Here is a 25,976-nt window from a genome sequence, read left to right as displayed (position 1 = left end):
AAAAAAGTAAAATACAACAAAGGAAATTCAAAGAAGGTATGTAAATTGCACAGTAGGAAATTACACCCTTTGAAAGTTGTTTCTACTGCATATCTCACCACAAACCATTGCCCCAATTACAATTTTAATAATTAACAACAGTTTCAAGCTGTTTAATTACAGCAACCATTCTTCCTTTAGTGCTACATAATCACTCTAGTGTCAGGCAGGTATGAATCATCAGAAAAAAAAAGACTGCTGCTGCTGAACTTGTCAGAACACGGGGAAAAGCTGGATCCACCCCTTTTTCTGCCACCCTAACTTTTCTCCAAACTGGTGCCAGATTACATATCCCACTCACCAACTTGCCCAACGTCTTTCCTTAAAGACCGCCCATCACAGGTGTGTTTCCTTTCGAGAAAGGATATAAAGAACAGAGGAAAGGTTTTTAATGCACAAACAATACAACTGTAAAACCATTAATGGGTTTTACAACCTACTAGCGAAGTTATTCTATCAGGCAGTTTGCAATATTCAAAGCGCCTGGGAGGTGCCATTTAAAAGTATATAATAGAGAAAAATTGCTCAGTAGGACTCAACAAGCAACAGTTCATTTGCACTCTGTAATTTGGCTCAACTTTGCTGGGTTGAGTAGGTGATTAGGGACACTCTATATACTGTGCAGAGTCAAAACACTCCTTTTGCCACATTATTCAGTCATTCATTTAATGTCCTCACTTTATTGTTGGCATTTGTAAAAAAACAAAAATGCAAAGCACTGTTTCAGCAATGGCACAAGGGGCTCTATAACAAAGTTGCATGCTGTTCTTGTTAAAGGTGATTACCGGTATGTGCTGGTATTAATTCAACCAGTGGTTTAATCTGTAGTATCTTCATCTGCAGGCCCTCTAAGTTTGAGCACATCGAGTACATCATAATGCACACACACACACACACCTTGTGACAACACTCCTGATCCATCAGTAACTTCTAATCAAGAAGCAGCGCAACAAATCTGTGACGGCATACGGGACCAAACATCAGTTCAGTTACAGTATTACATCAACGGAAGGTCAACAAAAGCCACTTATCTAACCCCTTCATTTATTAAGTAAAGAAAGACAAGACTTGCATAAAATGCTCTTTTATGCAACATTTATTATCTTGCCTCAACCAGTGTTTCTAACACTACATTGGTTTTTGTAAACAACACTTGCTTATAGTATGCACTTGCATATATTTAAAACTGACATATCACAATACTACAGTTAAAAAAAGTGTCCTTACTGCTGAGAAGTTGAGCTGTCAGCATTTGAAAAAAAATGCACCTAGCTTTAATTTTTGCATGTGAAACAATAAATTCTTCCCAAAATAACAATCAGAAAATCAAATCAAAGACACATACATTATTCACATATATCATGAGGAATTTATTATTCATAGAGATGCATTGGTTTACAATAATGGTAAATCTATAGTATCTACTCTTACAAGCTCAGTTAGAGCAAATTTCAATGTTGATGGAAGAGGTGAAAAAGACCAACAAGTATAAAGACGCTATGTGCTCCTTTGATCATTTGATTATACCTTAAATACAAATATATCAGATCATGTTGGCAGTGAACATTTTCATTTTTAAAGCAACATTTTTTTTTTTCCTCTACAAATTTTTTATATACTATGACTACTAAAATAAAATCAGGTAGTGTGGCCCCAGCATAGCATTAAGTAGCTATAAAGAGTAGGACTATCATTGTGAAGTGCTTACTTCAGCCCCTTTAATTCAGCCCCTTTCAGACATGAACCATTAACCTGACGGCATTTTAACGTGTCAGCTTCATCTTCATGTGAACATCTTGGTCACTTTTCTGTTGTAGTCACCACTGCAGTCTAGAGGTTGGACTAAATAACATTCACGCATTACTTTGAACACAGTGGAAGGTTGAATTCATTCAGTCATATTAAGGTTTAAGAATGCACAATTAATCAAGATAGTAGTGGTAATGCAACTAGAAACCATTTACCAACTGTTATTAAACAACTAAAATTTAAAAAAGGAATGCACTATTAACTCCCAGACAGAAAAACCCCCAAAAAAAACGTGAGCGACATGGCGGGATTAGATGGTACTGTGCAAACAAGAGAAACATGCAAAGCCAAAGATGACTACAAGGTCTGCCCAGCAAAACTAGCATGTCATAAGTCTGCCGCAAACATGCACAGTCATTGTGGTTGGGGGTGACTGTTGAAAAGTAGTCAAATAGTTTCTAAAGAAAACAGAGTGATATTTTTGCTGAAAATGGCCCTATGCAATAAACAAGGATATTTTTATATGCCTAGATTTTTTCCTAATGAAAAATGAGACACACACACACACACACACACACACACACACACACACACACACACACACACACACACACAGTGCTTGTAATGAGTAAAGAGAACTAAACATTCCATAGGTGTGTTTGCACTTCACTTGAGCCAATAATAATACTGCCACCAACGCATATTGAATAGTAGCGAATATTGCACACACACGCTCTCTCAAGTCACCGTCAGGTACTGTATGTGTGAAGCCATGAAGATGATTAACACATGAAAGTAATCCAGATATGAATGACTGATAAAGCCAGCATTTTTTTTTTTATCCCATGTCTGAAAGGGGCTCATCACTTTTCCCTTGCCTTTGGCTCCTCTGCTCATTATGGTCCTTTTCTGTACAGATATATATATGTATTTTTTTTTTTTTTTAAAAAGAAGAAGATTAAGAAGAAGAATCACAGACAGACAGTTTCACAAATGTTGTTTGTGATCTCACTTAACTATACAAAAAACATTTGAGAGCTAGATTAAAAACAAAAAAATAAAGAGACGCTGATAAATACAGAAAGAAAAAAATAACGGAAAAAGATTCCAAAGAACAGAGTGTTTGGTTACGTAGATGAAGCTGAAGTTGTTGTTTTTTTTGTTTGTTTTTTTAATACAAAGTCACACTGGCAGCCTTGCCATTGAGAAGTTGGACTTCAAAGTCAGAGGGAAGGCACACGGTCGAGATGAAGGCTGGGCCTCTCCGGGCTACCGTTGTTATCGTCTCTGTTCATCTCTGGGCTGTGGCCGTGCTCGTCTGTGCTCTCCGGAGATTCATAGGGATAATTTTCGCTTATCTCCTCATCCTCCTGCTCTTCTTTAATGCTGGTTTGGTAAACACGGAGAACGAAAATGTGATCAGACTTTAAATAGTAGGTAATTCAAATGCACTGAAGAGTTCAGTGAATAGGGACACTTACAAAGCCTGTGGTGGGGACTGTGTTGCACTGCTGTCGCTTTGGTATCCAGATCCATTAGCGAGAGCTCCATTCATCTGCTCCTGGAGAACATGAGGCAAGGAGTGCAATGGGATGCTGCCCATAGAAGCTGGGTTGTATAGAGAGTTGCATTCTAGACCACCACCCTGAAAAAAGAAATACTGTCAGAGGTGTATTTATAGCACTGCTTAAACACATATACTATGTTAGGATAATTCATTCATCAAACATCTTTTTATTTGTAATACAATACACACAAACAACAAGATAATTAACATTTCTCTGTTACCTGAAGGGCAGATCCAGCTAGGCCTGTACGGTTCTGGGCGTTCTTCAGCAGAGATCTATTAGCATATAAATACAAGAGCACATTATTACATTTGAGTATGAATACTTAAATGGTCTAAAACTATATTCATACTTCTGTCCTGGAATTTTACTGAAGGCAAATGTTGTTGAATGTGTAAATTCCCTCTAATATTCTTAAAAGTGTATTTGTTTGCAGAAGCTGTGTGCATGGAGCTGACTTAAGAGGGATTCAGAAATGCAAGCTCATCTTAAACGCACATTTTTAACTGAAATAGCAACAGTAACTAAGGGTGATAGTGTTAAGTTACATTTCTCTCGATCTGAAGGAACTACGAGTACTGCCAAAATATACAATGGCGCTCCAGGTCTGTTTACTTAGCAAAGTCCACAATAGCTAAGAGTTTGAGTCATCTTTGCAAGACGATGCAATCAGAAACATGCCTCGTAACAGTTTTGATACACTACAGATTTTTTTTTACTATTATTGATTTCATGTAAAAGTACAAGTTTAGCTCTTGTGAACGGCAAAAAGCAGGCCATTTATTGTTGCTCACAAACACATGGGTCGGAGTGAAACATTGTGGAAAACAACATTTTGTTCATATTTTATTTAACACAATTTAGATGATCTCCTTTGTTGTTGTTGGGTATTTTTTTTTAGCATTTAATCATTTAACATCTGCAATTCTAACCCCCCAGTTTTTTTCCATTTTCATCATAGCACAGTCCCAAGCCTTTAAAACTCCATGACCTGTTGACAGTAAATACTCTTTACTTGTGAGGTAAAGCTACAAGGTCAAGTTCCTTGATGCCAAGCGTCTGACTTCTAGTAACATCTGAAAGTGCATGGCCGTCACGTCTAAAGTGTACATACCCGTTACCAGCAGCTTTCTGGGGCCGCCTCCTGTGAAACTCAATCTCATCTACTGTCCACACGGCTCCCTTCACGTTCTCCAAACGTACAAAGCATTTATGGAGACTGAGGTTATGTCTGACTGCATTCTGCAAAATATAAGAAAATCACACATTTAGGAACTCCACACTTCAAGTAAGGAATTAGCTTCTTTTCCCGTTTCAAATTGAAATCTTTAATGACATTTAATATACAGTATATAAATATCAATACCTTCCAAGTAGCTGCATTACGCCGGAAATATGCAAAGTTTCTTGTGAACCAGTTGTAGATTTCATTTAATGTCAGCTGATTGCGAGGTGATTCAAATATAGCCTGAAAGAGACAGAACATGTAAGAGAGGCTCCAAATAACAGAAAAGATGTAGTGATCTGCTTTACGTGGCTGAAAAAAGTTCCACATTACCTGTCTGATGAGAGAGGCGTAAGTAAATGGAGGCCTAACTTCTGTGCTCAAGTAGAACTCCTTATTATCAATTATATCTGTGTAAAGACATTAACAAGCCATATTTACACATATGCACAATAAAAGTGAAACATATAGCAAATATTTCCAATTATATCTCAGTAGAAGCATATTTCAGCACTTTTGCCCCATGAAAACATTATTAATTAAAAGCTGTGACTTGTGATCTCACAGTTACCTTGGCTTACAGAGCGGCTGTATCGCCTCCTTACAGGGGTTCCAGTGAACATGCTATTGGGAGTGAGAACTGAGGGAGATTCGGAGAGTGGTGTCAAGGGTGTGGATGGGGCCGTGGCACTCTGAGAAATGCTCATAGGAGGAGGGCCTTTGGGCAATGTTGCCTGGGAGAAAGATGCATTAGACACCAGATTAACCTGAAGAAAAAAAGAACAGAAAACAAAGCAGTTAAGTCAGCAAAATGTTGGTGTAACTAAAAGCAAAACACTATTTATTTTAATTGAAGGAAACAGCTGTGGCAGGTTCTTACAGGCTGTGCTGCAGGTTTGGGTTCAGAGGATTTCAGATGAGCCATCATAGCCTGCAGTCGTTCTTTGTCCTTCTTCAGCTGTGTTAAAAACGAAAGGCAAAAATAGAAGTTTATGGATGGTTAATTCTGTGTTACATGACAATGTGAAGTTTGGTGTGGAAACTACTTCTTTCCAGGCCTCCTGAGAGGTGTAAATATAAAACGCTGGTGTGAAAACACACCACAACTGCAAAAATTTTCACATACACTTTGAGAGTTAAAAAAAAAAAAAAAAAAAAAGACTCAACACAACACTAATCATCATAGTTGCATTTCATTTTTTTAAAGTTAGAGAGGGAAAGGGAAAACGAAGCAACAAAATCTAAAAGTATTAGGTAAAAGAAAACATGTTGTACCTGCAGTTCTAGCTGCTGTACCACTTGCATCTGTACACGACATTGTGCTGTACTCTTGTCATCCAGTGTGTGTTCACTGTTTAGATGTCTGCAAACAAGAAAATTCAAAATCATGGCATGCTTCAGGGAAACAATGTCCTGCACAAACAGGAGGGAGCAAAACAAAACAATGCTAAAGTATGCTTCTGTAATGCAGCAAAAAAAGCACTCACTGCTCCTCACCAAAACATTAAATATACTATATCATTGCTCATATGATAAATATATTACTTTATCATTTATTGCAATGGCGCATCCTTGTATATCCAAGTATGTATGAATGAACACCAGTTTAGAGGAATGCTAGATTTCAACACTCACTTGAGAAATGCCTGAAAGTCCCCAAAGACCGTCTCACAGCCAGGCCATTTACACATCCCATTTCCATACAGAGGATGGCTGTTCTGTGTATTTTCATCCAGCGGACCACTGCGAAATACATAATGCAACAGAGTGAGTGCACTGAAAGCTAGATACAAATAAATGAAAAAACAACTAAGGTTTAGACAAGACTGGAAATTTCAAAAGCACCTGTCTTTTCTCTTCAGAAGAGTTTGATGACCATTGGTGGTAGATTGTTGACTGGAAGACTCTCTGGTGTCTCCACCAGCTGACAGGATGCTACCATTCTCACAGCCTAAAAGTGCACATGTACACTATAGATAAATTGTTGTATGATACAGTGGGATATTACTGCATTTTACAGAGAAAAATTTCCTCGAGATGATTAAGATCACGATAAAAAAAAAAAAATCACTGTTTACTTAAAACCTAACATTCTGGCAATCACTAGCAAAAACCAACCACTGTAACTGAAAACAATCTGTTTAGGTGTTTGAGCTCTGCAGTAAATGAATCTGCAACAGGGAGTGTTAGACACATACCTGGGGGTGTAGCTGGGCTGGTAGGAAGCACAGACAGCAGGCCTTGTCTCTGAAGGTTGAGGAGGTGCTGCTGCTGCACCTGAAGGAGCTGCTGCTGGATGGCAATCTGCTGGGCTGTCAGCTGTGACAGAACATCAGTCAGTGAACTCTTTATCTGTTACAATATTGTAATTGCCAAATGAACTCTTTCTACTGATTGTTTGCATTGAAATGCAACTGCAAACTGAAATAGAACAAATCTGAGCAAGAACAAACCCACACTTGCTGCCTTGTGCACTCAGACAAGCGTAACTTTATCTTACGATTTTCTATTAAGAGCCAACAGAAAGTACATATTGTGAGTGGCAATGGATAAATGATTTTAGGACAGACTGATGATGCCTTGCTGCTATACAAATTCATGCACACAAGCTGTGTGGCTTTTGATAGTAAATGGGACACACAAACACACTTGCTGGTACCAAAGTGTGTACTCAAGTCCACAAGGCTTTCAAGTGTAAATACTGGGAAAGAGCAACGTATACTTTCTGAAGATGTGACGTATATAAAACATATAATCCTGATATATTTAGAGAAGAAACAGTATACAGCAGCCTTTAAACTAATTGGGAGTCATAAAAATCGTTCACAGCTTATAAAACATCAGATATAACCTCAATCTGCTGCTGTTACAGCCTAGCTTTAGTGCTGTTTTATACATCAGTTACAATCTACAAACACAGAGCTAGAACTTGTAAAAGTATTATTCCAGGTAAAACAATATGAGCTCTTGGTAATACCAAATACCCTAATGTTGATATCTATACACAGTGGTCTCTATAGCAAATAAAAAATAACGCTTAACAAACAAATCTTACCTCTTGACTAACAATCCCAGCATTCTTTTGCTGCAGCAGCTGTATATTAAGCTGCTCTTGCTGATTCTTGAAGACCTCTTGAATTTGTTGCTGCAGACATGTTCATACAACTGGAGTTAACCTCACAAATAAATTGTGCTCAGTGTAGAAGAGGAAAAATATTAAGCATACATTACCTGGTGTAACATGAGTGCTTTCTGTTGCTGGAGCAAGGCTTGAAGCTGTTGGGGACTGAGGACTTGTTGTTGTGATGTCTGCTGCAGCTGCTGTGGAGCCTCTGCTGGTGGGGTCATCATGGACAATGACACTGGAACCTTCATCAAAGACAAAATAGAAAGGTTAAAGTCTATACATGGGACACAAAAACATGAGGAAATCAAGCCTGTGAAGGACATACTGCTGCACTGACAGGCAAGTATAATAATACACAAAGGATGTCTTTTTCTATGGTTGTGCATACATGCTACAACAAATCTATGCAAGTTCTAACCATCTGTGCACTTACATGTAAACAAAAAAGTTTATTGTTTTTGGCCATATGTGTATTTTCCCATCCGACTTCTTCACAAGACTGTGCGCTGCTCAAACAAAGCATGTCTGTTTAGGATCACCCGATTGCTTGGCCAATCCACATATAAAGCAATTTTCTTGTATTATCTGAAGTTAATGCTTTGTAGCAGAAAACTGGCCACTAAAGGGACATACTGTCAAACCTACTGTTGTGCATGACTGCACCTCTAATTGGTTTACTTTGTAAATAAAACTTCAAATAATAGCGGAAAAATATGACACATTCCTAAAATCCATGCTGACATTTTCGCATGCATTGTCTGAAATGCAAAGATAATTCATTTTTGGTATCGTGTATGATTTTTTTTTTTTTTAAAAAGGGACGATAGTGCAAATGAGAGAGGCTGTATTTCACAGTTCTTAAATGAACTGGATGTCAATTACAATGCCTAAATCAGTTTTTTTCTAATAAATCAAAATCAATTTGTCAGCAAACAACTGGAGCTACACACACACCTTGATCAAATTAAAAACAATATTTAGAGTTACTCACAGTACTAGTATTGTTTGTTATTCCCACAACCGTGGTCAGTCTCTGGGAAATGGTTTAACAATCATTTCAGCCAAAAATGTACCCAACAAAAACAACAGCAGCACTGGATGGCTTAGGGGAATAGAACTCCATCAAAACAACAACAACAACCAGTACCACAAAAACAACAACAACAACATCCTGTGCTAGGCATGCAGCAATTATCACACCCTCCCCCTCACTGTCAAGCCTCACAGCTCAGGGGATGTTTACAGTAAACATAAACAGAGTAATCAAAATTGCACAGAGATATAAATAATGAATAAAAAAGCATACAGAGCCTGTTTACGAAAACAGAACTTGAGATTCGTATTTTAATTAAGGTCTGAACCACAAACAAACATTTCTCTCCAAGGCAGAGTCTGTTTTGAATCGGGTAAACAAACTGACAGTGAATTTCACAGAGGCTTTGGGCTAACAATAACAGATGACTGCCTCTTAGTTTGTCCTTTCTTATGAAACTCAATGCTGCAGAGGTGGCCATCAAAGCAATGAAAACAGGTCTATCCCATAGACAGAGCCAGTTGGCCCCTCTATTTTTCTGTGGACACCATCAACACAACAACAGCCTTTGCCTAATCCCTGTTGCCATGGTAGCCAGCAAGTCCAAACATCTTCTGTTGTTGTTATTGTTGAAAGTCATACCAGTGAGCAACTGAGTGTAAACACAGATCTGTTCCCGCAAGACTGGTCTTGTGAACTCTGAGATGACTGACAGCAAATAGAAATGCTAAAAAGTTGCTGAAAAACAAACACAGTATGCTTCCCTTTATGAGATGTATTGCTTACTAAAATGTCCTAATAGATGTGGCTCAAAAAAGGAAACTCAAATGAATTCAAGTTTTAAAAAAAAAGCTTTAACTCATGCATAGACATACAGACACAATTTAACTAAGCACACAAATTGAAAGAAACAAGCCTTCTGTCACCACAATTTTACAGAACAATTTTTAAAAAAAAAAATTAGTTCAACAAACCTGATAATCTCCATTGAAACGTTTATCTGGGCACTGAAAAAAGAAAAATACTGCTCAGCAACAAGGCTCTGCCTCACAATCTAACACAGCCTCTCTAACCTACATGATGTGAGCGTGAACAAAACTAACAATGCAATACTGATCCCTCTGCCAAACAGGAGTTATGCTCTCCATTCCCATTCTAAATCTCAGCACCAGCTCCCCCATCCTTGTGCTCCCCTTCAGAATAAACATAAAATACTGCAGATTGCAGAAACAGAGACAAATAAAACAAGACGGTCAGGGTTTAGGTTTACGTGCTAAAAAGGCAAAACAAAGAACCTCAAATGATCATATAGCAATAAGCTGTGCACAGAGTTCGATGGCATCATCTACCTGGTATGTCCAAATAAGTGTGTGCCGCTTGGATACCAGGCTAGTTATACATAAAATCAAATCCAGAATAAATATTCACGTGTAGAGAAGAAAACACATCTGCTTCAATTACAGGACAAATTTGTAACATTGTGGACAAACATCTTGACACATCCCCAATACAACTCCATGGTTTTGTTACAGAGTAGCACATATACACTGAAGAGAGAAAACATTTAAGCATTTCTGAACAGAATGCAACTTGCTTCAGGGCAGCAACAAACAAATGATTATCTCTTAATCAAGATTCTGAAGCATTTAGTGGTATCTCCATGTCATTTGCTTGTTAGAATAGAATAGAATAGAATAGAATAGAATAGCCCTTTATTGTCATTGTACATGTACAACGAAATTTTGGTCTAACAGTGCAATATCCAAAGATAATTATCCAGACCAACCCATTAGTTGGTGACCTATATTGGTATATTTATTGATTACATATATCTGAAAAAATTTCTTGGGGAAAATAGTTGGAAATAGTGTAATTATCGGGTCAGTTACATATTAAAGCAGCACTGACTTTAATTAACATACTCTCAGACCTGTCTGCAGCACATGTCACAAAGTTACAGATTAATCTGTAAATCACATTGCAAACATACAAACAAAGAAAATAAATTAAATAAATTAATGGATAATTGTGATCCATTAATATTGTCATATCAATAGATAGATAGATAGATAGATAGATAGATAGATAGATAGATAGATAGATAGATAGATAGATAGATATTCTGATGTGCTGAACAAATGCAGCTGAGAGTGACTGACCCTGGGTGCCTCTGGAGGAGGAGTTTGGCTACTCCTCAGTCGACATTCATTCTCAGTATGATTCCCGTTCTCTGTCTGATTTGTTTGAATGGTGTGGCTTGTTGGATCTGACCGAGACTCATGCATCTGGACTTCTATGACCTGTAAATGGGGGGGGGGGGGGGGGGGGGGGGGGATATGAACCATTATAATACATTTAGGAGGGCAGACAAGGTGAATGCAACTGTCTGGACACCTTTGTCAAAGCTAGTATTTCACAAGATAATAAGAAGCCCATTCTTCAGGATAACTTAAGCAGTATTCAACAGTCTTTAAAATTACTATGCTAGAGAAACTCAACTTCTACCAAAGTCAAAAAGTACTTTGTTACAGCCCTACCCTGCAATACAAACACGCTCTTCTACAAGGGAGAGAGAAGGACGGTAGGTCTATTTGTTGAATAACTGAGTGCTGCCATGGCTACTGTAAACACAGGGGCCCTGGGTTCGTGTTTATGTGCAAACATATCTTCCTTCTGGAACAATTTACCATTAACCAGGTGGTGCCATAAACGGCTGTGGCAGGTAGTACAATGCACAAGTAGGCTTTTATGTATACAGCTTGGGAGTGTTTGAGTCAAAAGCCAAGCAGCATAAACAAAGATAAATAAAGTAGGCAAACAACTATAAGCAGATGGAAAGCTACACAGAAAACCCGAAATGAAACAGACCACGCAGCTTCAAGGATAAAGCCATTATTTTCAGCAATACCCACAGCCACATATTCAAGTCTGTTTAATCTGTTAATCAAATCAATCAGTTAGGCACGACTGAATGTCAATGTCAACATTTTGGAAACATCTGACAGACAATCTGATAAGATTACATACACTCAGATAAAGTTGTGAACAAAATAGTAGCAACACCTTGCTTAGAAAAAGAAAAATCTTTGAAAACGTGGGGGTTCGTAGAATAGAAAGCTGTGTCTAACAGTGGTGATGTGTCATTCACTGACGAGTCAAAACTTGCTGGTAAAAAGTAGGTAATTCCTACAATTTATAACATTAAACATAACTGATTAAAACAGACAGCGGTTGATGAGACATCCACAGTTTGCTTCTGCTTTCAGGATTAGCTCTGTAGACAGAGGGCAGTGCTTCCAGTAAAAAGCTTCTTTTTTTTGTCTTAAACAAGGTTGGGGGTTGCTCTTAGTTTTAAAATCCAGGCCGAATATAGTGTGATTTCCTCACATTTTTTGTTATGCATGCAACAAAACAGAATTTCATCCAACTGTGCTGTAGTGCCAGCATTTTTGAGATGGACTGAACAGCAAGTGCATTCATTTTTACTGGTCTTGCCTCAAAGGCAACTTTCTAGTAATGAAAACCAATACTATTTTTTTTACGTAAGCAAACACTGCAAATGGGCTTTTCATAAAGAAATAAATCCTGTACATGAATATAGTTTGACTAATTCCATGGATGAACTACTATGTCGTATCAGTAAAAGTCAGTAACTAAAGCTGAATAATATACTCTTTAACTGTTAACTTATGTAAGAGTGATACTGACAAAGCTATATGATACCCATTTTCTCAGAATTATATTTAGTAGACTGCTGTGAGAAATCTATAAAAGACACATGCATGTGCTTAAAAAACGAGAGAGAAAAAGACAGTGCTGAGTTTTGATTTTGTAGTGGATTTGAATCTGGGTGGAACCGGGTGGTAGTCCTTTACATATGGATCTTACTTTCTAAAGTGACTTTTCTTTTAATCTTCATGCTAAACCTGGGGTAGATTTTATAAGCCTAAAAATTGAGCCTTGCTGTGGTGCAGAAACCTAGTTTCCTCTCAGACCAGTCGAATGAATTGCAATTTGCTGAAAGGTTAATGTGGATTTTTATCCATTTGTGCCAGAAAATGTTGCTAGCATCAGCTTCAGATCAACAAAAACAAACAGTACATTTTAACATAGTATTGTTACATAATATCGAACTTCCACCCGGCTACACATAGTATTGTTACTTAAAATGAATTACAAGGCGCTTAAATCTAACCCATTACAATTTACATGTACCAGCTGAACCAGTTGCTAAGTCTAGGTTTCAGTTTGCTTTCGTCTACGAGGTACGACTGCCCATCTTAAGTATAAGCATTCAAAGCGATAGGCTGGTCTGTGCAAGACATACGACTGTTTTAATAATATAGTCATTCCACATTTAACAAGCTGAGGTTGTATTGTCTGAAGTTAACTCAGCGTCACGCCTAACTACATCCAGAGCGCAGGGCACAGCCGAAAATTTCAACACCCACCCAACACCTAAAATATCAGCTTAAAAAGACAAATGAACGTTATCTGAAACAGACATTATTTTGTTAATTAAAGCAATGTAATTATCAATGAGAACGGAATCGATATCCGTTAACATCACCACTGCAATCTGAGATTTCCGTTAAGGACTTGAGCCATAAGCTAATATAAAACACGCATCCGGAGAAAACGGGAGGTTAGAAAGTCTGCATGTTAACTATACACATGACCTAGCCTTATCGAATAACAATAAATAACAGGCAGAAAAACGGCCAACACTGCGGGAAGCATTTTCCTTCAAAGTAGCTGCTACAACAAAAGCTAACAGCAGTCTTGACGCTAGCTTGCAAGAAACGTTTCTGTCTCTCCTCTTCGTTTCGCTCCCCACGCTAATATAACAATACATGTAATGTTACATTTTGTGTTCATTTAATGGGTGAACGCGCTAGGGTGAATTAACGCTTACTCACAGAATTATGTACACGCGGATAGTCTTTGACTCGGGGTGGTGTCTGAAGCAGATCCCTCGGAGCAGTGCCTTCCTCGGTACCGAGCTAGCCACAAGTTGCTAACAGAGGGCGTGGCCTAGGTAAAAGTAAACAATGGTGACGTCAGGTTCACACGCGGACTGTTTGAGAGCGGCTTAAATTTTGACGCATTTTATCAGGAAACAAAATCATAGTTTCTTGTCCATAGAAGAAATAGTCTCCATTCTGAAGTACAGGTCCACGGCCTATTTATACAAATGTGAATATTTAAAATAAAATAACAAAAAATAAATAACCCACTCTTCGAATATTATCCAAAAAAAAAAAAAGAAAGCTTATCAACGTTTGCTTGTATGCACTCATTTTATAAAGTCTGCATAGGTGGCTTCAAGTGTCAATCAACAGAAAAAACTTCTACTGTATCAGAATTTAAAGGATATTTAAAAATAAATAAATAAATACAGTTTTAAACTGGATTAGTAATAATCATATTGTTTTCGTAGTATATGTGACAGGATGTGTTAATTTATGTAGTTTTTAACCATTAGCATGCACTGAGGTTACTCAGTCTAGTGCAAAAGGGCGCTATTTCCACTTTCTCTGTTGAAGGTAGGTTCGCCATATATTATTTTAGTACGTTCTAAATGTCGATTAATACAAAATTCTGTCTCAGTACTTTTGGCAGGGCTGTTAATATGGACCTTACGGGTGACAAAACTCCGCAAGGCTTAATGATAATCGCAACAAAAACGCCAAATCTTCAGCAAAGACAACTAGAGTTAAGAGATGAAAATGGACCCTTCTATTTGCATACCCGTGCTTCTATGTGACCGCAAGAGGGAGATATTTTACCTGTGGATGGCATGAAATCGGATCCATAAGTACATTTGATTTTTGTTTCTTAAGAAACCGACAGCCACGTTACAAATGAAAAAAATAAAAATAAAAAACGAAGTAGTTTATCATTTTCCCCCCCATTCGCTGTACCGTAGGGTGTAGGGTTAAGATAAGATAAGATAACCTTTATTAGTCCCACACGTGGGAAATTTGTTTTGTCACAGCAGGAAGTGGACAGTGCTCTGCATATATTACAATACCTTAAATGCTCTGGCAGTGATCTTTGGCAAGAAGAAGGGAAGACACTTCTAAAACATGACCTTTTCTGGGACTCCTGTCGACAGTGTTTTTCTATTATGATAGCACCTAAAATTTCAGTATATTCTTTCATATTCAGTTTAATTAAACTATAGCAGAAAAGTATCAATAAAAAGAAAGAAAAAACATGAAAGTTTGAACATTTTTATTTCTTTTAAACATCATCATACAAATCATACAAACAGAAGACTTTAACAATGTAAACTGCTGATGAACACAAGGCACCATCCAAGATCAACAATCAGTTACAAGGTCTGAGATCTGCAATGACTAGTCAGCTGTACATGTGCAAGGAAACGCTATTGTTATTCTCTTATCCTACAGTATGTGCTCTTAACGTTACTATAAAAACGGAACGTTACGGGTTAAAGAAAGCAATTTTGGCAAGTGCTATATTCATCTAGCAGAGTACTGAAGCTGAGCCACATTACAAATACGTCAACATTTGATTGATAAATGACAGCAGCAGTCTTTCTGTTGGTGTCAATGGTAATTTTGTGGAAATCAAGTCAATTGTATGAGTATTGCAGTATCAGTTAAAAAAGAAAAAAGAAAAAAAAAGCTCTGTTGAAAAGGCGCCTTTTGTGAGACATTTTAACATGAATTTTGACAATGCTTAAACATGGCTGATTTTAAATTGCACATAGGTTTACTCATATGACACCACAGAGGCAACGAATTTTCGAGAAACTAAAACCACCTTAGTACAATAGAAATAAACTATCACTAATGAACTTTTTTCCTGTAGTTTTGGCATTGCTGCTACAATAACATCTCTTCTTAAAAATATTTAAATTGGCTCCAAACAGCAACAGCTTCTTTGTGCCCTCGTGATAGCTTTCTCTGTGTTGTGTATTTATTGGTCATATTTTTCTGGGGGCAGTTTTATGTACTTCAGACTTAAGAGAATACATAAAAACATTGCACTTGATTAGATAGGTGACACAAAACCAAATTGTATTTGGTCTCAGTTACCACAACTCCATATGCTGTTAACTCCAGAGGGATTATGAGACGTCTTATATACACAGTACAAAGTGCTTGATATGGAGCAGAGGCTTAAATAAAAATGACAACCACAACACGGCAAATTTCCTACAGAATAGAAATTATTGCATATATTTCTCAGCATCTACTCAAGGTGTCTTGTGCACCAAGGTCACTTTATTGTAACACTAACATATTCTTTTCCCCATTCTTCTTATTCTACACAAGAAAAAAAAAAGTGCAATTTATATTCACATAGTCGCCTTACAGAATACTAATTATTCATCTTGTCCTGAACAGACAACAGTATTTTCTTACTGTAATTTACAAAAAGATAAAATTGTTGGCTAGAAAAGCTGTGTAATGTGTTGTTAATATAAAGGTTTGCTTGTGATACTTTCTTTGCTCAAATTTGCCCCAAAATTAGATGTAGTTCAAAGACCTAGCTTTTTATGTTCTTGGTAAACTACACAAAGTAAGCTAGAATACATCTACACAAATTACTGTTTTGGTTACAATTCTGTAAAATTGTGCAGTATTAAAATAAAAAATAAAAATAAAAAAATACTTAAAACATACAAATACTCCTGTAGACATATTTAAACTAAAATGGCTTTACTTTAGACTAAAACAATGATATTTTTTATCATGTATGACAATAATACTTAAAAGATGTGAAATTTCCTTGACTTTGAGGCGTTATACGTGAAATACATTGAGGTAATTAAAATGATACATGAAGCAAATCGAATGCTCCAAAATTTGCCCCAGTATTATCACACACACACACCCCCCCTTCCCAAAAGAAAATTAAAACACGTTCATGAGCAAAACAAAACAAAACAAACCCACACAAAAAAAGGTTCTTGAGAGTTGCTAATGTCTTGATCTACCTCCTTCGAAAGCATGGTGCTCCTCGTGGGCTGAAATATAACAGAAGATCTTATCACATCTCATGATTTCAGTCATTAAAAATGATAATACCGCACCCAAAGAAAAGAAGAAAATACTCACGTTTATAAAACACCGCTTTAAAAGGTACTTGTGGAAGGAGCTCGTTGATCCTTCCTATGATGTTTGACTCGCTAACACAAGAAGCATTTCCATTCCAGACCTGAACGACATCTTCTCTGTCTCTTATACTAACGCTGACTCCAACTACTTCATCCTCTGTAAATAATAATAATTATTAAGCATTTCAGATAGACAGATAGACAGATCTCTTGCAAACTCTATCTATCTATATAAATAATCACAGTCAAAAACATTTAAAAGAATTTTACCTGCAGCACAATAATCACTGAACTGCTCTCCAATAATAGCCAAAAGCAACTCCTTCCACACAGCAGACTATAAATGAGAAGACAGCTTTATTTAATGATCATGAAAGTAGATAGTGTACAAAACAAACGCTTAAATGTGTTGTAAAACTTACAGTGCATTCTTTGGGTACTTTCATTTTCCACACACCACCTTTGGCATTGCTTTCTTCTTCCCTGTATGCAAACAAGGAAGTGCCATTACAAATGATAAAAATGACATCATGTGAAAACAAATGTTGTTCTTGAGGTTCATCTCACCAGAGTGGTTTTCTTTCTCCTCTCATCAGATGATAGCTCCATCTCAGCGGCAAGCTGGAGACCCCAGGTATGTTGTTGTAAACTCTCCAAAAGTTCTACTCCAGAGCAAAGGTGAACAGAGGAAATGGGTCATTTTATTGAACCATTTACCAACACACAGAGTACAGACATTTGGCCTTGATGATATTTTGCAGTGGCCAAAAAGAACTTCCTCATTACTCTTATCTACACACACCCACTGATAAACTGGCATTCCTATTACAAGACGCTTAGTCAAGAGCTGAGAGTACTTTGAATAAAATTATGAATTGCTTTTAAATACAAGGACATCAATCATAAACATTTTAAACACCAACCACCAACAAATGTACAACCACTTTGTGTAGTCATCATACCTGGACAGTCTCCACAGTGTAGATTTTCTTCAAGTTTGACTCACACTCAGCTGCTGTTGTTCCTGGTAGAGATCTATCATGAAAAGAAAATCAGATTCTACCTTCTTTTCTTTTTTAAATTCAAGCTTATAAATATCTCAGATCAACTAAATAAACCGTTTTTCTGAGCTATATTAATCACATGTGTCCAAATCATGCCCTTTGAGCAGACAGGATGGGGTAGAGAGGTTTTTTTTTGGGAGGGGGGGATCAGATGACAAAAAACACCAGTAAACAGTAAACAACACTGACCCCGTTTGAACACTGCACCCTCTGATTTGTGCACACAGTGGACGATGGGCTTGTGTAACTGTGTTGCTTACTTAGTGTGATTACTTAGTGTCAAACTAGAAACTTTATTGAAAAGTAAAAGTAAATTTTACTTAAACAGAAGTAGTGACTCACTAAACAATAACAATCACATGAGCAGCAACAGAATAACACCTGTGCTAATAAGAACGTACAGTGACCTTATCTGAAATCACACCGAGTTATTAATATTCAGGTAGCCAGTCATAATTACACCCTTTGCTTATTTTAAGATCCTTCCAAGAAGAGGAATTGTTTATGTAGGTCAGACAGGAAACAGTTGGCAGATAAGCTGCATCACCATTACCAAAAATTTTGTATGTGTATCTCGTGCAATGTTCTTTTCTGATTAAATAAAGAAAAAACAACAACAATCCGCGTTTTGCTGTTAAGATCACTTGTTATATTATCTAAGCTGCAATGCCTGACTTACAGTAGAGGCCTGATAAATTCATTTCCCCTCTTTGTTCTCCATAAGAGGTCAACAACAAAGAGTTCACCCAGACAACTACAGCAACTGCTAAGACAAGCGGGAGTAGGTGAAATTAAACAGTTTCTTACCTGTCGAGCCAGAATGTCCACGGAGAATGTAAAGGCAGGGTGTCATTTCCATTGTTATTGTTATTAGAAATCCCTCCCAAATTTCTGTCACTGATATGAATGTTGTGCTCCAGCAGACTCGGGCTGGATGATGAGCTCAGTTGTAATGCAGCTACTGGAACTGCCATCGTTACCACTGAAAGCCAAGTGACCACGTATTAAAAACTAGCCGATGTCTTGCTTTCACTGTTGCCGTCGTCCGCGGTGTAAATATATAGGCTCCTTAGGTAAAACTAACCACGATCAGCTGCTGACTCATTGGTCGCTTCACCGGTTTGCGCCGTCACAACACAAAACGATGACGCCCCGCTGACTGCCTGCGGCATCTACAGCGCGCCAGAGCGATCGAGAAGTTTCCGTCACGTAATCCTGCACATCCAGTAAATGAAAATATTAATACCTCCGCGGCGAGAATAACAAGTATTTTAATTTTAGCAACTTATTTCTTTGCGGGGGGTAGAGCTCTGCTTTGTTGATCTTCGCGTCTTCCGCAAATGTGAATACGTAATTGCTGACATGCGCAGTCGTCACTGCCACCAGCTTTGTTGGGTTGCTACCTGCTAACGTGATACTAACCTGCAAGTATTTCTTGCCTGTGACTGGCCACAGCAATGGACATCGACGCATTGTTGGAAGCGTTTCAAGGCAATGTTTGCAGTTGTTAAATGAGTTATTATTAGCTTAATTATTTCCTTTATGTTTGGTTTAATGCCCTGAGCAAAATGTCTCATGTTTGCTAACTACGTTATCTCGTAACTTAGCTTATCAACAACAACTAGCGTTTAGAAGAAGCATCTAGCGTCTCTGAATTCAGTCTCTGCATGATTTCACCATTTTAATGCTGTCTTCTGCATGCAAAAATTTCGTCTTCACACACTTTACACCTTTTTATTTCCCCACGGACGCTTAGCGATTATGTAAACAGCTAGCTTGATAACGTCACAACATGCTGCTAACAATAAAATGCTAGCTAACTAACTTGTGGGAACTTTCCATATAGTTAACTGAGAACGGTTTGGGGATTTTATGAAGTTGCACTTAATATTTGGTCTTCTTTAATAAATGTATTGTCTTTTGATGCAGCAGTAAATATTTTAATTGATGTCACTGTAATTTGGAGAAGCCTGAAACCAAACATTATCTTCTCAGGTTATTTTAAAAGTATTCAACTTTCATATTTAGTTCAGTGTAGCCGCATGCATTTGTTTTATTATCTTGGGGATCAGCGTTGTTTCCTAGCTTGTTTTAAAGTTATTAAAGTTAAACTTTCTTTTTTTTCCTCAATGTTGGCTTTTGCAGATTTTGAGAAGAAAGGGAAGAAAGACACCTGTCCCCCATTGGAGCAATTTTTGTGTCATATTGCCAAGACGGGGCAACCGATGTGAGTACCATGGGTACATGTCAAGAACGATGGCTACACCCATTTTCAAATTTTACACAACTGCACTTAACAATTTTACACTTTTCTTTTTGCCAAACAGAAATACTGACATCAGTTTTCCTGCAAATAAAATCAGCAGTGCCCTAGCAGATTTGTTTAAAGCAAACTTGCATTGTCTTACAGGATCCCATGGTCACAGTTCAAAACATACTTCATGTTTAAATTGGAAAAAGTCATGGATGATTTTCATGCTGCAACACCAGAACAGAGAGGACCACATAATCCCAATGTAGATATTGTCCCATTTGAAGAAATGAGGAAGAGGATCTTAAAAATAGTGGATGGATACAATGGGTGAGTTGAGATTATGAGCAATGGTAAACAAATCCTTAGTCACAACTTCAGTAGTGACTGAGTTTTAACCAATAGTTTTTATTATTGGTATTCTTATATGCTGTCTGTTAAATCAAAACATAACCACAAAAACGTTTGAGCATGCATTTTATATAAAAAATGTACAAGGTTTACTCATATTTTATTCTGCCCACTGTGTGCTGCACTGTGACTAACAGGGTGGGCAATATACCCTCATAAATTATATCACAATATTTTAAGAAAATCTGCAATAATGATATTTCTGATAGGTGAAAAAATACTGAATTGCTAATTGAATCTTGCAGGCAGTGTGACTGCAGTGTGAATCTACTGAAACAAGATGCCAACAGCAGGCTTATGCACTATAAGCCTGCTCGGTATACTACTGTGTCACTGCTATTGCACTAATAGCAGTGACACAGTAGTATACCGAGTGTTTTCCCCTAGAAATTTTAATTAAAAGAATAAAAGAAGTGTTTAACAATACCCAAGGTATCTTAACATTATAACTCTTTGGGAGGTTGCACAATATTGTGATATAAAAAATGAACAATGGGATGTGATCTTGCTATCATATAGAGTACAACTAGCAAGCGCTCCAGCAATGCTGGATGGAGTCATTTGTTTACTTTTGGGCCTCACATCACCAACTGCTAGCGTCTCCTGCTTAGTAGCCTGGGTGTATTCAACAGTGTTTGGTGAAGCAGATCTATTGATTCCACCTTCAGTGAGAATAGTTTTTGGGCATATTTTGCAAAGTAACGTATTTAGTTGGAAGCAGCCTTTTTAGGTTCTAAAATCATTGCCTTGCTCTCAAATATCTGTATTTGAGCAATTGGTGTGTGCGTGGGAACACTTTTAACACTTTAAAACAAACTATATGAAGTGTTATGTTAATAAGCAATCTCACTAAATTATTTGCATCATAGCTTGTGATCATTTATGACTGTGGCTGACCAGATACATGCAGATTATTCTTTTTTTTTTTCTCTCTCTCTTTTTTGCTGCATGTATTAAACTCTTACTTGCTTATACTCATCATCATCTGTTCCCTGATCCTAAATATTTCTCTAACTTTACAGAATCCCATTCACCATTCAGCGTCTGTGTGAACTCCTTATGGACCCTAAGCGAAACTACACAGGAACAGACAAGTTTCTCAGGGGTTTGGAGAAGGTGAGCAATAAACCATATTATCTTAGTATTTGAACAAAAAGATAAACAATATTAGCATATCAGAATGTAAATGTACATTTCATGGCTTGAAAAAAAAGCTTATATTTTTTTCTCCTTTTCAGAATGTAATGGTGGTGAGCTGTATCTACCCCACATCAGAGTGAGTACATTGGCTGTTAAGATTCTGTTTCCTTTGCTCTTCTGTGTGCTGTATTTTTCTCAAGCTGCTTCTGTTGACAGTAATGGTCCCCTGAGATTTTATGCATTATTATTGAGTCACACTTACGGCAGCCATTTAACAGCCAGTTACCTGTGCCTTTCTACCTCTTTAAAGGAAAAATGGGGCATCCAGTATAAACAGAATGAATGGGGTGATGTTTCCTGGCAACTCTTCTCTGTATACAGACAGGTGGGTGCAAAATGTCAGTGACTGATTTATACAAATTTGAAATTGCTTCATAAACTGCTAGCAAGTGGGAACATTTTAAAGCTGTATTACATAAGGACAACCACAGTATAGTAAAGACAAAGCTATCTTGCCTGTCAGAAATAATAGTTTGTTCTTTTGGAGTAGAAATGTGAATGGGCCAGACACACCAAAACCACTTAACAGACCAAAGCTGTCATTGCCAACATCACTTTCCACCAACGGGCTCCCTGATTGTCCAGTCAGCAAAGAACCAGAGCCAGCCACAGAGGAGGTGGAGGAGCAGTGCGTAAGGTAAGTTGTTTGATCTGGTAATATGTCCTAACAAGAGTGTTTTATACTCTTGACACACTACTACACTACACTAATTCCTGCTTTTTAGTTTTTTGTTAGTTTTTTTATATCTCCTCTCTTGACCTCTCGTTTATAATTAGGTTTTGTCAAGACCCTGCCTTAAGAAAAAAACAAACAAAGAGCAACTCATTGGCTGGCATTTCAGTATATAATCTGTTTAACAGATTTTACTGTGTTTGTTTCAGTGAAACCTCACTATCAGAAGGTGAGATGACGCCAAATAGTGGGATAAAGAATAAACACCCAGAAGAAGAGGATTCTGATGGTGATAAGCAAGAGGTGAAGAGACTGAAATTTGATGAAACGGAGGAGAATGAAACAACAAATGAAAAAAATGAGTCGTCTTGCCATCAAGGGCCAGAGAGCTCGCCAGAGAGCTCGCCAGAGACACCAGAGTCTTCAAAACACTCCTGTGGTCAAGAATACAAAAGTGGAACATCTTGTGACACACCTAGTGTATCGGACAATCATGGTATGTGTTCATGATCCTTATTTAGGCTATTTTATGACTTCTGACACTACAGTAATTGATAGTGTCTTCATAATAGTTGCATTCTTATAAATCCAAATACACAGGGGCTTATACGTGTTACAAAAAAGACAACATAGATCTTTTTAGTACAGATCTCTTGGCTGTTGCCATTTCTCTGTAGTAGAACATAAATGCAAACTGACTAAAACCTAGTTAGCCTAAAGTTAAAGCAAGATTTCTGTGCCCTTCAAACAGGCAAATGATCTGAATAGTTTTGTGAAAATCTCTCACCTTATACCTTCTTAGCTTCTGATAAAGGTGCATTGATGTGTCTTTCCATATTAAAGTATTATTGCACTAGTCTTTATATTGACATATTCAGCTGGATAGCCTACCAGTTAGTTGCCGCAGAATGTCACTTAAAACATCATGTTAAAATACCTTCTACTTTGCTTCCAGAGCCAAAAAGCACACAATCAGGACCCTCTGAGGTGGAAGAAGACTCATCTGAGGATACGGCTGATCACAGTCTGAAGAGCGATAGCACTGTGGACAAATCTGAGCAGCCTGTTCCATCAGAGGAAAGTTTTGAGCTGGACAGTGGGGAAGGAAACAGCAGCGATGGAGATGACTTAAGCAGTGACAAGCAGATACCCTCTTCCAGTAATTCACCAGACTTGTCAACAGAGGGCGTTGCTGGCATTTCAAAGAGTGCAGAGACTGCAATAGAGCCTGGGGAACTTGACTAACTTCAAGGCCTGTCTGCCATCTGACTTTTTTTTTCTTCTTTTTTTACACTGTATGATACCACACCAAGGGTATATCTGTAGCACTGTGGACCTGTAAGGACCAAGAGTGATGTGAACCTCTAGATTCCTCACAGAAGGATCTTTTTGTCCTAATCAGTTTCAATTCTCAAGGCCTCACATCACCTGGTCTTTAAACTGGAAGGCATGGATGTAAAAGAAGATTATGGAGACTGCCTTTTTCACTGTTGACTAAAAGTTTTTCTAATCTTTTTTCCCTGATTTTTATATCTGAACGTAATAATTGAACCCTAATAACTAATGTAACTGATGTACTCTGAATTTTCATTATTCATTCGGCATGTATTTCCATAAAGATATGTTTGATAGAGTTTGTTTTAGCCTAAGCACAGTTGTTTTGACTATCTCACTAATGAATGTGTCTCTTAAGGTGAACGAGGACACCTGCCATATAGAATGTGAAGCAATGCTTCACATATTTCTGTTTGCTTTTTCTATGAAGCACATACCGTAAATATATTTCTTATTAACATTATCTTGCACTTGTCAGCTTTGACCCCTTGAAGGATGTGGAAAATGTTATAGTTTTGGTTTTCATTCTATGAAGCCAGTATAAAACGGTATTGTAGTAACCAGTTTGGTTAGATAGAATATTGCTTTTGCTTAAGGGTAGCCATTTCTGCATCAAGCCCTGTAAACAGAATACAAGGTACTTTTACACTGTATGTATGTCATACCTTAGTTTACAGTCGTCACTTTTGATAATTAGGAATTTTTACAGTATGTATCAGTATGTAAATCAGTTTTTGTAGACTTGTAATAAATGTCCACTGCCTTCGTAAAACTGATCATCGCTGGAAACTGAAGGCTTGCGCTTGTATCATAGTATTCATGGAAAGCAATAAATGCTGAAATTTGAAGTGTACCGTACTTTGCCCAGCTGGTGTTAAGGGAGTTGCTTATCCGGGTTAATGTTAACACAACAATTGTGTCCAGGGAATTATTGTTTAGCTGCACTCAAAATGTTATGAGAATAGAAACATTTCCTGACATTATAAAATTTTAGCCCAGAGAAAAATACGAAATTTTATGTACAGTTGTTGTCTGTATCACCTATCTGTTGATATCTAGCATTTTAGTCACACTTGTGAAATCATTCCACTCAAACGTTCTGCTTTCAGCGATATATATGTCAATGTTAGCATAGTTTATTTATATGCTGGCGGTACACCATAACCTTAGCCAAAACATGAGTTTGATAGCATAGTGTTTTTCAACAGCCACATTATTAGGTGCAAATGTTTAATGTAAATGTCTTTGAGGCATTTGGACTTGGTCACGAACACTTGTTAAAGTTCAAAGCAAGTCTCAGAATAGGAAGAAAGGGTGATTTGACTGACTTTTGTTGCTAAACAGGCTGCTCTGAAACTGCTGATCTACTGGGATCTTCCCCTGCAGTCTTATAGTTTATAGAGAAAGGTATAAAAAAGAGAAAATAACCAGCTTGCAGCAGTTCTCTGTGACATTATTTTACTAAGCTAAAACTCTAGAAGTAACAATGACACACACACACACACACACACACATACATATATATATATATATATATATATAATACATTACAGAAAACTGCCAGGCATGGGTGTAGAAACGGGTGATCAGCACAGGTAAAAGCCTTTGTACGATGACTGGGTGAGGGGGAATATCTCTTGTGTAAGACAGGTGTGAATCATTTTAATCGTGCAAGGATATCATCCAGTGACTCCTCAATGGCCTTGAAACCTCTAAGCTAAGATTATCACTATTCCTGTTGTCAGCGCATATTTTAGCCAGGAAGGAAATGGGCCAAGCCATGTTTTCACCTATAAACAAAAGATAAGATCCTGCTAACGCTGGTGTTCTATTGAAAAAGTATAGCTGTTTCCAAGTCTGCTTTCTACTAAAAAAAAAACAAAACAACAAAAGCCTGCTTGATGTTTGACCCTTTTCCAAAATAGAATTTCTATTTTGAGATATGAGGTGGATTTAAATGCACATCACTAGTGACAACAATTTTATTATAGGCTTCAGTAAGACTAGAGTGGGCATTCATAGAGTAATCAGGGTACCAGTTAATTACCTGGCACCTGAAGGTCAGGGTTTCCAGGGATAACTAAAGGACTGAGCTGAGTGAATTATCAGACGGGTCAGGAGCTTTCTATTTTGGAATAGATTACTTATTAGTCCACAGGTAATACTTTATTTTAATGTGCTTGACCTTTTGTTTGATCATTCTATCAAT

General features: G+C 37.5%; 3 protein-coding genes across 7 annotated transcripts; 1 reads left to right on the top strand and 2 right to left on the bottom strand.

Annotated features, from left to right (window-relative positions):
* Positions 1-1,385: 1,385 nt before the first annotated feature.
* Positions 1,386-13,983, bottom strand: LOC147306105 (forkhead box protein P1-like). 4 transcript variants are annotated; one of them, XM_086277592.1, is made up of 18 exons: positions 13,661-13,983; positions 10,901-11,041; positions 9,845-9,955; positions 9,716-9,748; positions 7,813-7,950; positions 7,637-7,726; positions 6,780-6,900; positions 6,427-6,532; positions 6,217-6,324; positions 5,857-5,944; positions 5,462-5,539; positions 5,153-5,348; positions 4,915-4,991; positions 4,723-4,824; positions 4,471-4,598; positions 3,577-3,631; positions 3,270-3,433; positions 1,386-3,174 (listed from the first exon to the last, which is right to left on the bottom strand). In XM_086277592.1, exons 2-18 carry the CDS (start codon positions 11,024-11,026, stop codon positions 3,012-3,014), a joined length of 1,884 nt encoding a protein of 627 aa, XP_086133718.1. In that variant the 5' UTR covers positions 11,027-11,041; positions 13,661-13,983; the 3' UTR covers positions 1,386-3,011. The 4 variants fall into 4 exon arrangements, with proteins under 4 accessions (XP_086133718.1, XP_086133719.1, XP_086133720.1 ...); XM_086277593.1 differs by lacking the exon at positions 9,845-9,955 and having other exon boundaries at positions 13,661-13,976; XM_086277594.1 differs by lacking the exons at positions 9,716-9,748; positions 9,845-9,955 and having other exon boundaries at positions 13,661-13,965.
* Positions 13,984-14,963: 980 nt separating this feature from the next.
* Positions 14,964-20,852, bottom strand: LOC147306104 (eukaryotic translation initiation factor 4E type 3-like). The gene is made up of 7 exons (XM_086276691.1): positions 18,705-20,852; positions 17,796-17,868; positions 17,401-17,495; positions 17,256-17,316; positions 17,104-17,170; positions 16,835-16,990; positions 14,964-16,743 (listed from the first exon to the last, which is right to left on the bottom strand). The coding sequence occupies exons 1-7, from the start codon at positions 18,869-18,871 to the stop codon at positions 16,697-16,699; spliced, it is 666 nt and encodes a 221-aa protein (XP_086132817.1). The 5' UTR covers positions 18,872-20,852; the 3' UTR covers positions 14,964-16,696.
* Positions 19,175-24,615, top strand: LOC147306103 (serine/threonine-protein phosphatase 4 regulatory subunit 2-A-like). Of its 2 annotated transcripts, XM_086276690.1 has the most exons (9): positions 19,175-19,388; positions 20,043-20,124; positions 20,308-20,478; positions 21,582-21,675; positions 21,798-21,835; positions 22,010-22,084; positions 22,250-22,396; positions 22,642-22,928; positions 23,388-24,615. In XM_086276690.1, exons 1-9 carry the CDS (start codon positions 19,355-19,357, stop codon positions 23,675-23,677), a joined length of 1,218 nt encoding a protein of 405 aa, XP_086132816.1. In that variant the 5' UTR covers positions 19,175-19,354; the 3' UTR covers positions 23,678-24,615. The 2 variants fall into 2 exon arrangements, with proteins under 2 accessions (XP_086132816.1, XP_086132815.1); XM_086276689.1 differs by having other exon boundaries at positions 19,264-20,124.
* The last annotated feature ends 1,361 nt before the right edge of the window (positions 24,616-25,976 follow it).

The sequence above is a fragment of the Aulonocara sp. 'chitande type north' Nkhata Bay genome, linkage group LG20 (assembly GCF_057382095.1).
Source record: "Aulonocara sp. 'chitande type north' Nkhata Bay isolate Kocher_YH1m ecotype deep benthic linkage group LG20, A_spYH_male_GT1.1, whole genome shotgun sequence".
In the NCBI taxonomy this organism is placed as follows: domain Eukaryota; kingdom Metazoa; phylum Chordata; class Actinopteri; order Cichliformes; family Cichlidae; genus Aulonocara; species Aulonocara sp. 'chitande type north' Nkhata Bay.
The sequence above is the reverse complement of the archived record's forward strand: the minus strand, read 5'-3'. Positions and strand labels throughout refer to the sequence as shown.

Excerpts from the sequence above, each read along its gene's own strand:
- LOC147306105 (XM_086277592.1), bottom strand. The coding sequence starts at position 11,026 with ATGCATGAGTCTCGGTCAGATCCAACAAGCCACACCATTCAAACAAAT. Across the intron at positions 5,945-6,216 it reads GACTTTCAGGCATTTCTCAA|ACATCTAAACAGTGAACACA; the intron begins GTGAGTGTTGAA and ends TCTTGTTTGCAG. Across the intron at positions 4,992-5,152 it reads CAGCCGCTCTGTAAGCCAAG|ATATAATTGATAATAAGGAG; the intron begins GTAACTGTGAGA and ends GTCTTTACACAG.
- LOC147306104 (XM_086276691.1), bottom strand. The coding sequence starts at position 18,871 with ATGGCAGTTCCAGTAGCTGCATTACAACTGAGCTCATCATCCAGCCCG. Across the intron at positions 17,869-18,704 it reads TGGACATTCTGGCTCGACAG|ATCTCTACCAGGAACAACAG; the intron begins GTAAGAAACTGT and ends TTTTCATGATAG. Across the intron at positions 17,171-17,255 it reads AAGTACCCAAAGAATGCACT|TCTGCTGTGTGGAAGGAGTT; the intron begins GTAAGTTTTACA and ends TCTCATTTATAG.
- LOC147306103 (XM_086276689.1), top strand. The coding sequence starts at position 19,940 with ATGCATTTGTTTTATTATCTTGGGGATCAGCGTTGTTTCCTAGCTTGT. Across the intron at positions 20,479-21,581 it reads ATAGTGGATGGATACAATGG|AATCCCATTCACCATTCAGC; the intron begins GTGAGTTGAGAT and ends CTAACTTTACAG. Across the intron at positions 22,085-22,249 it reads TCTTCTCTGTATACAGACAG|AAATGTGAATGGGCCAGACA; the intron begins GTGGGTGCAAAA and ends CTTTTGGAGTAG.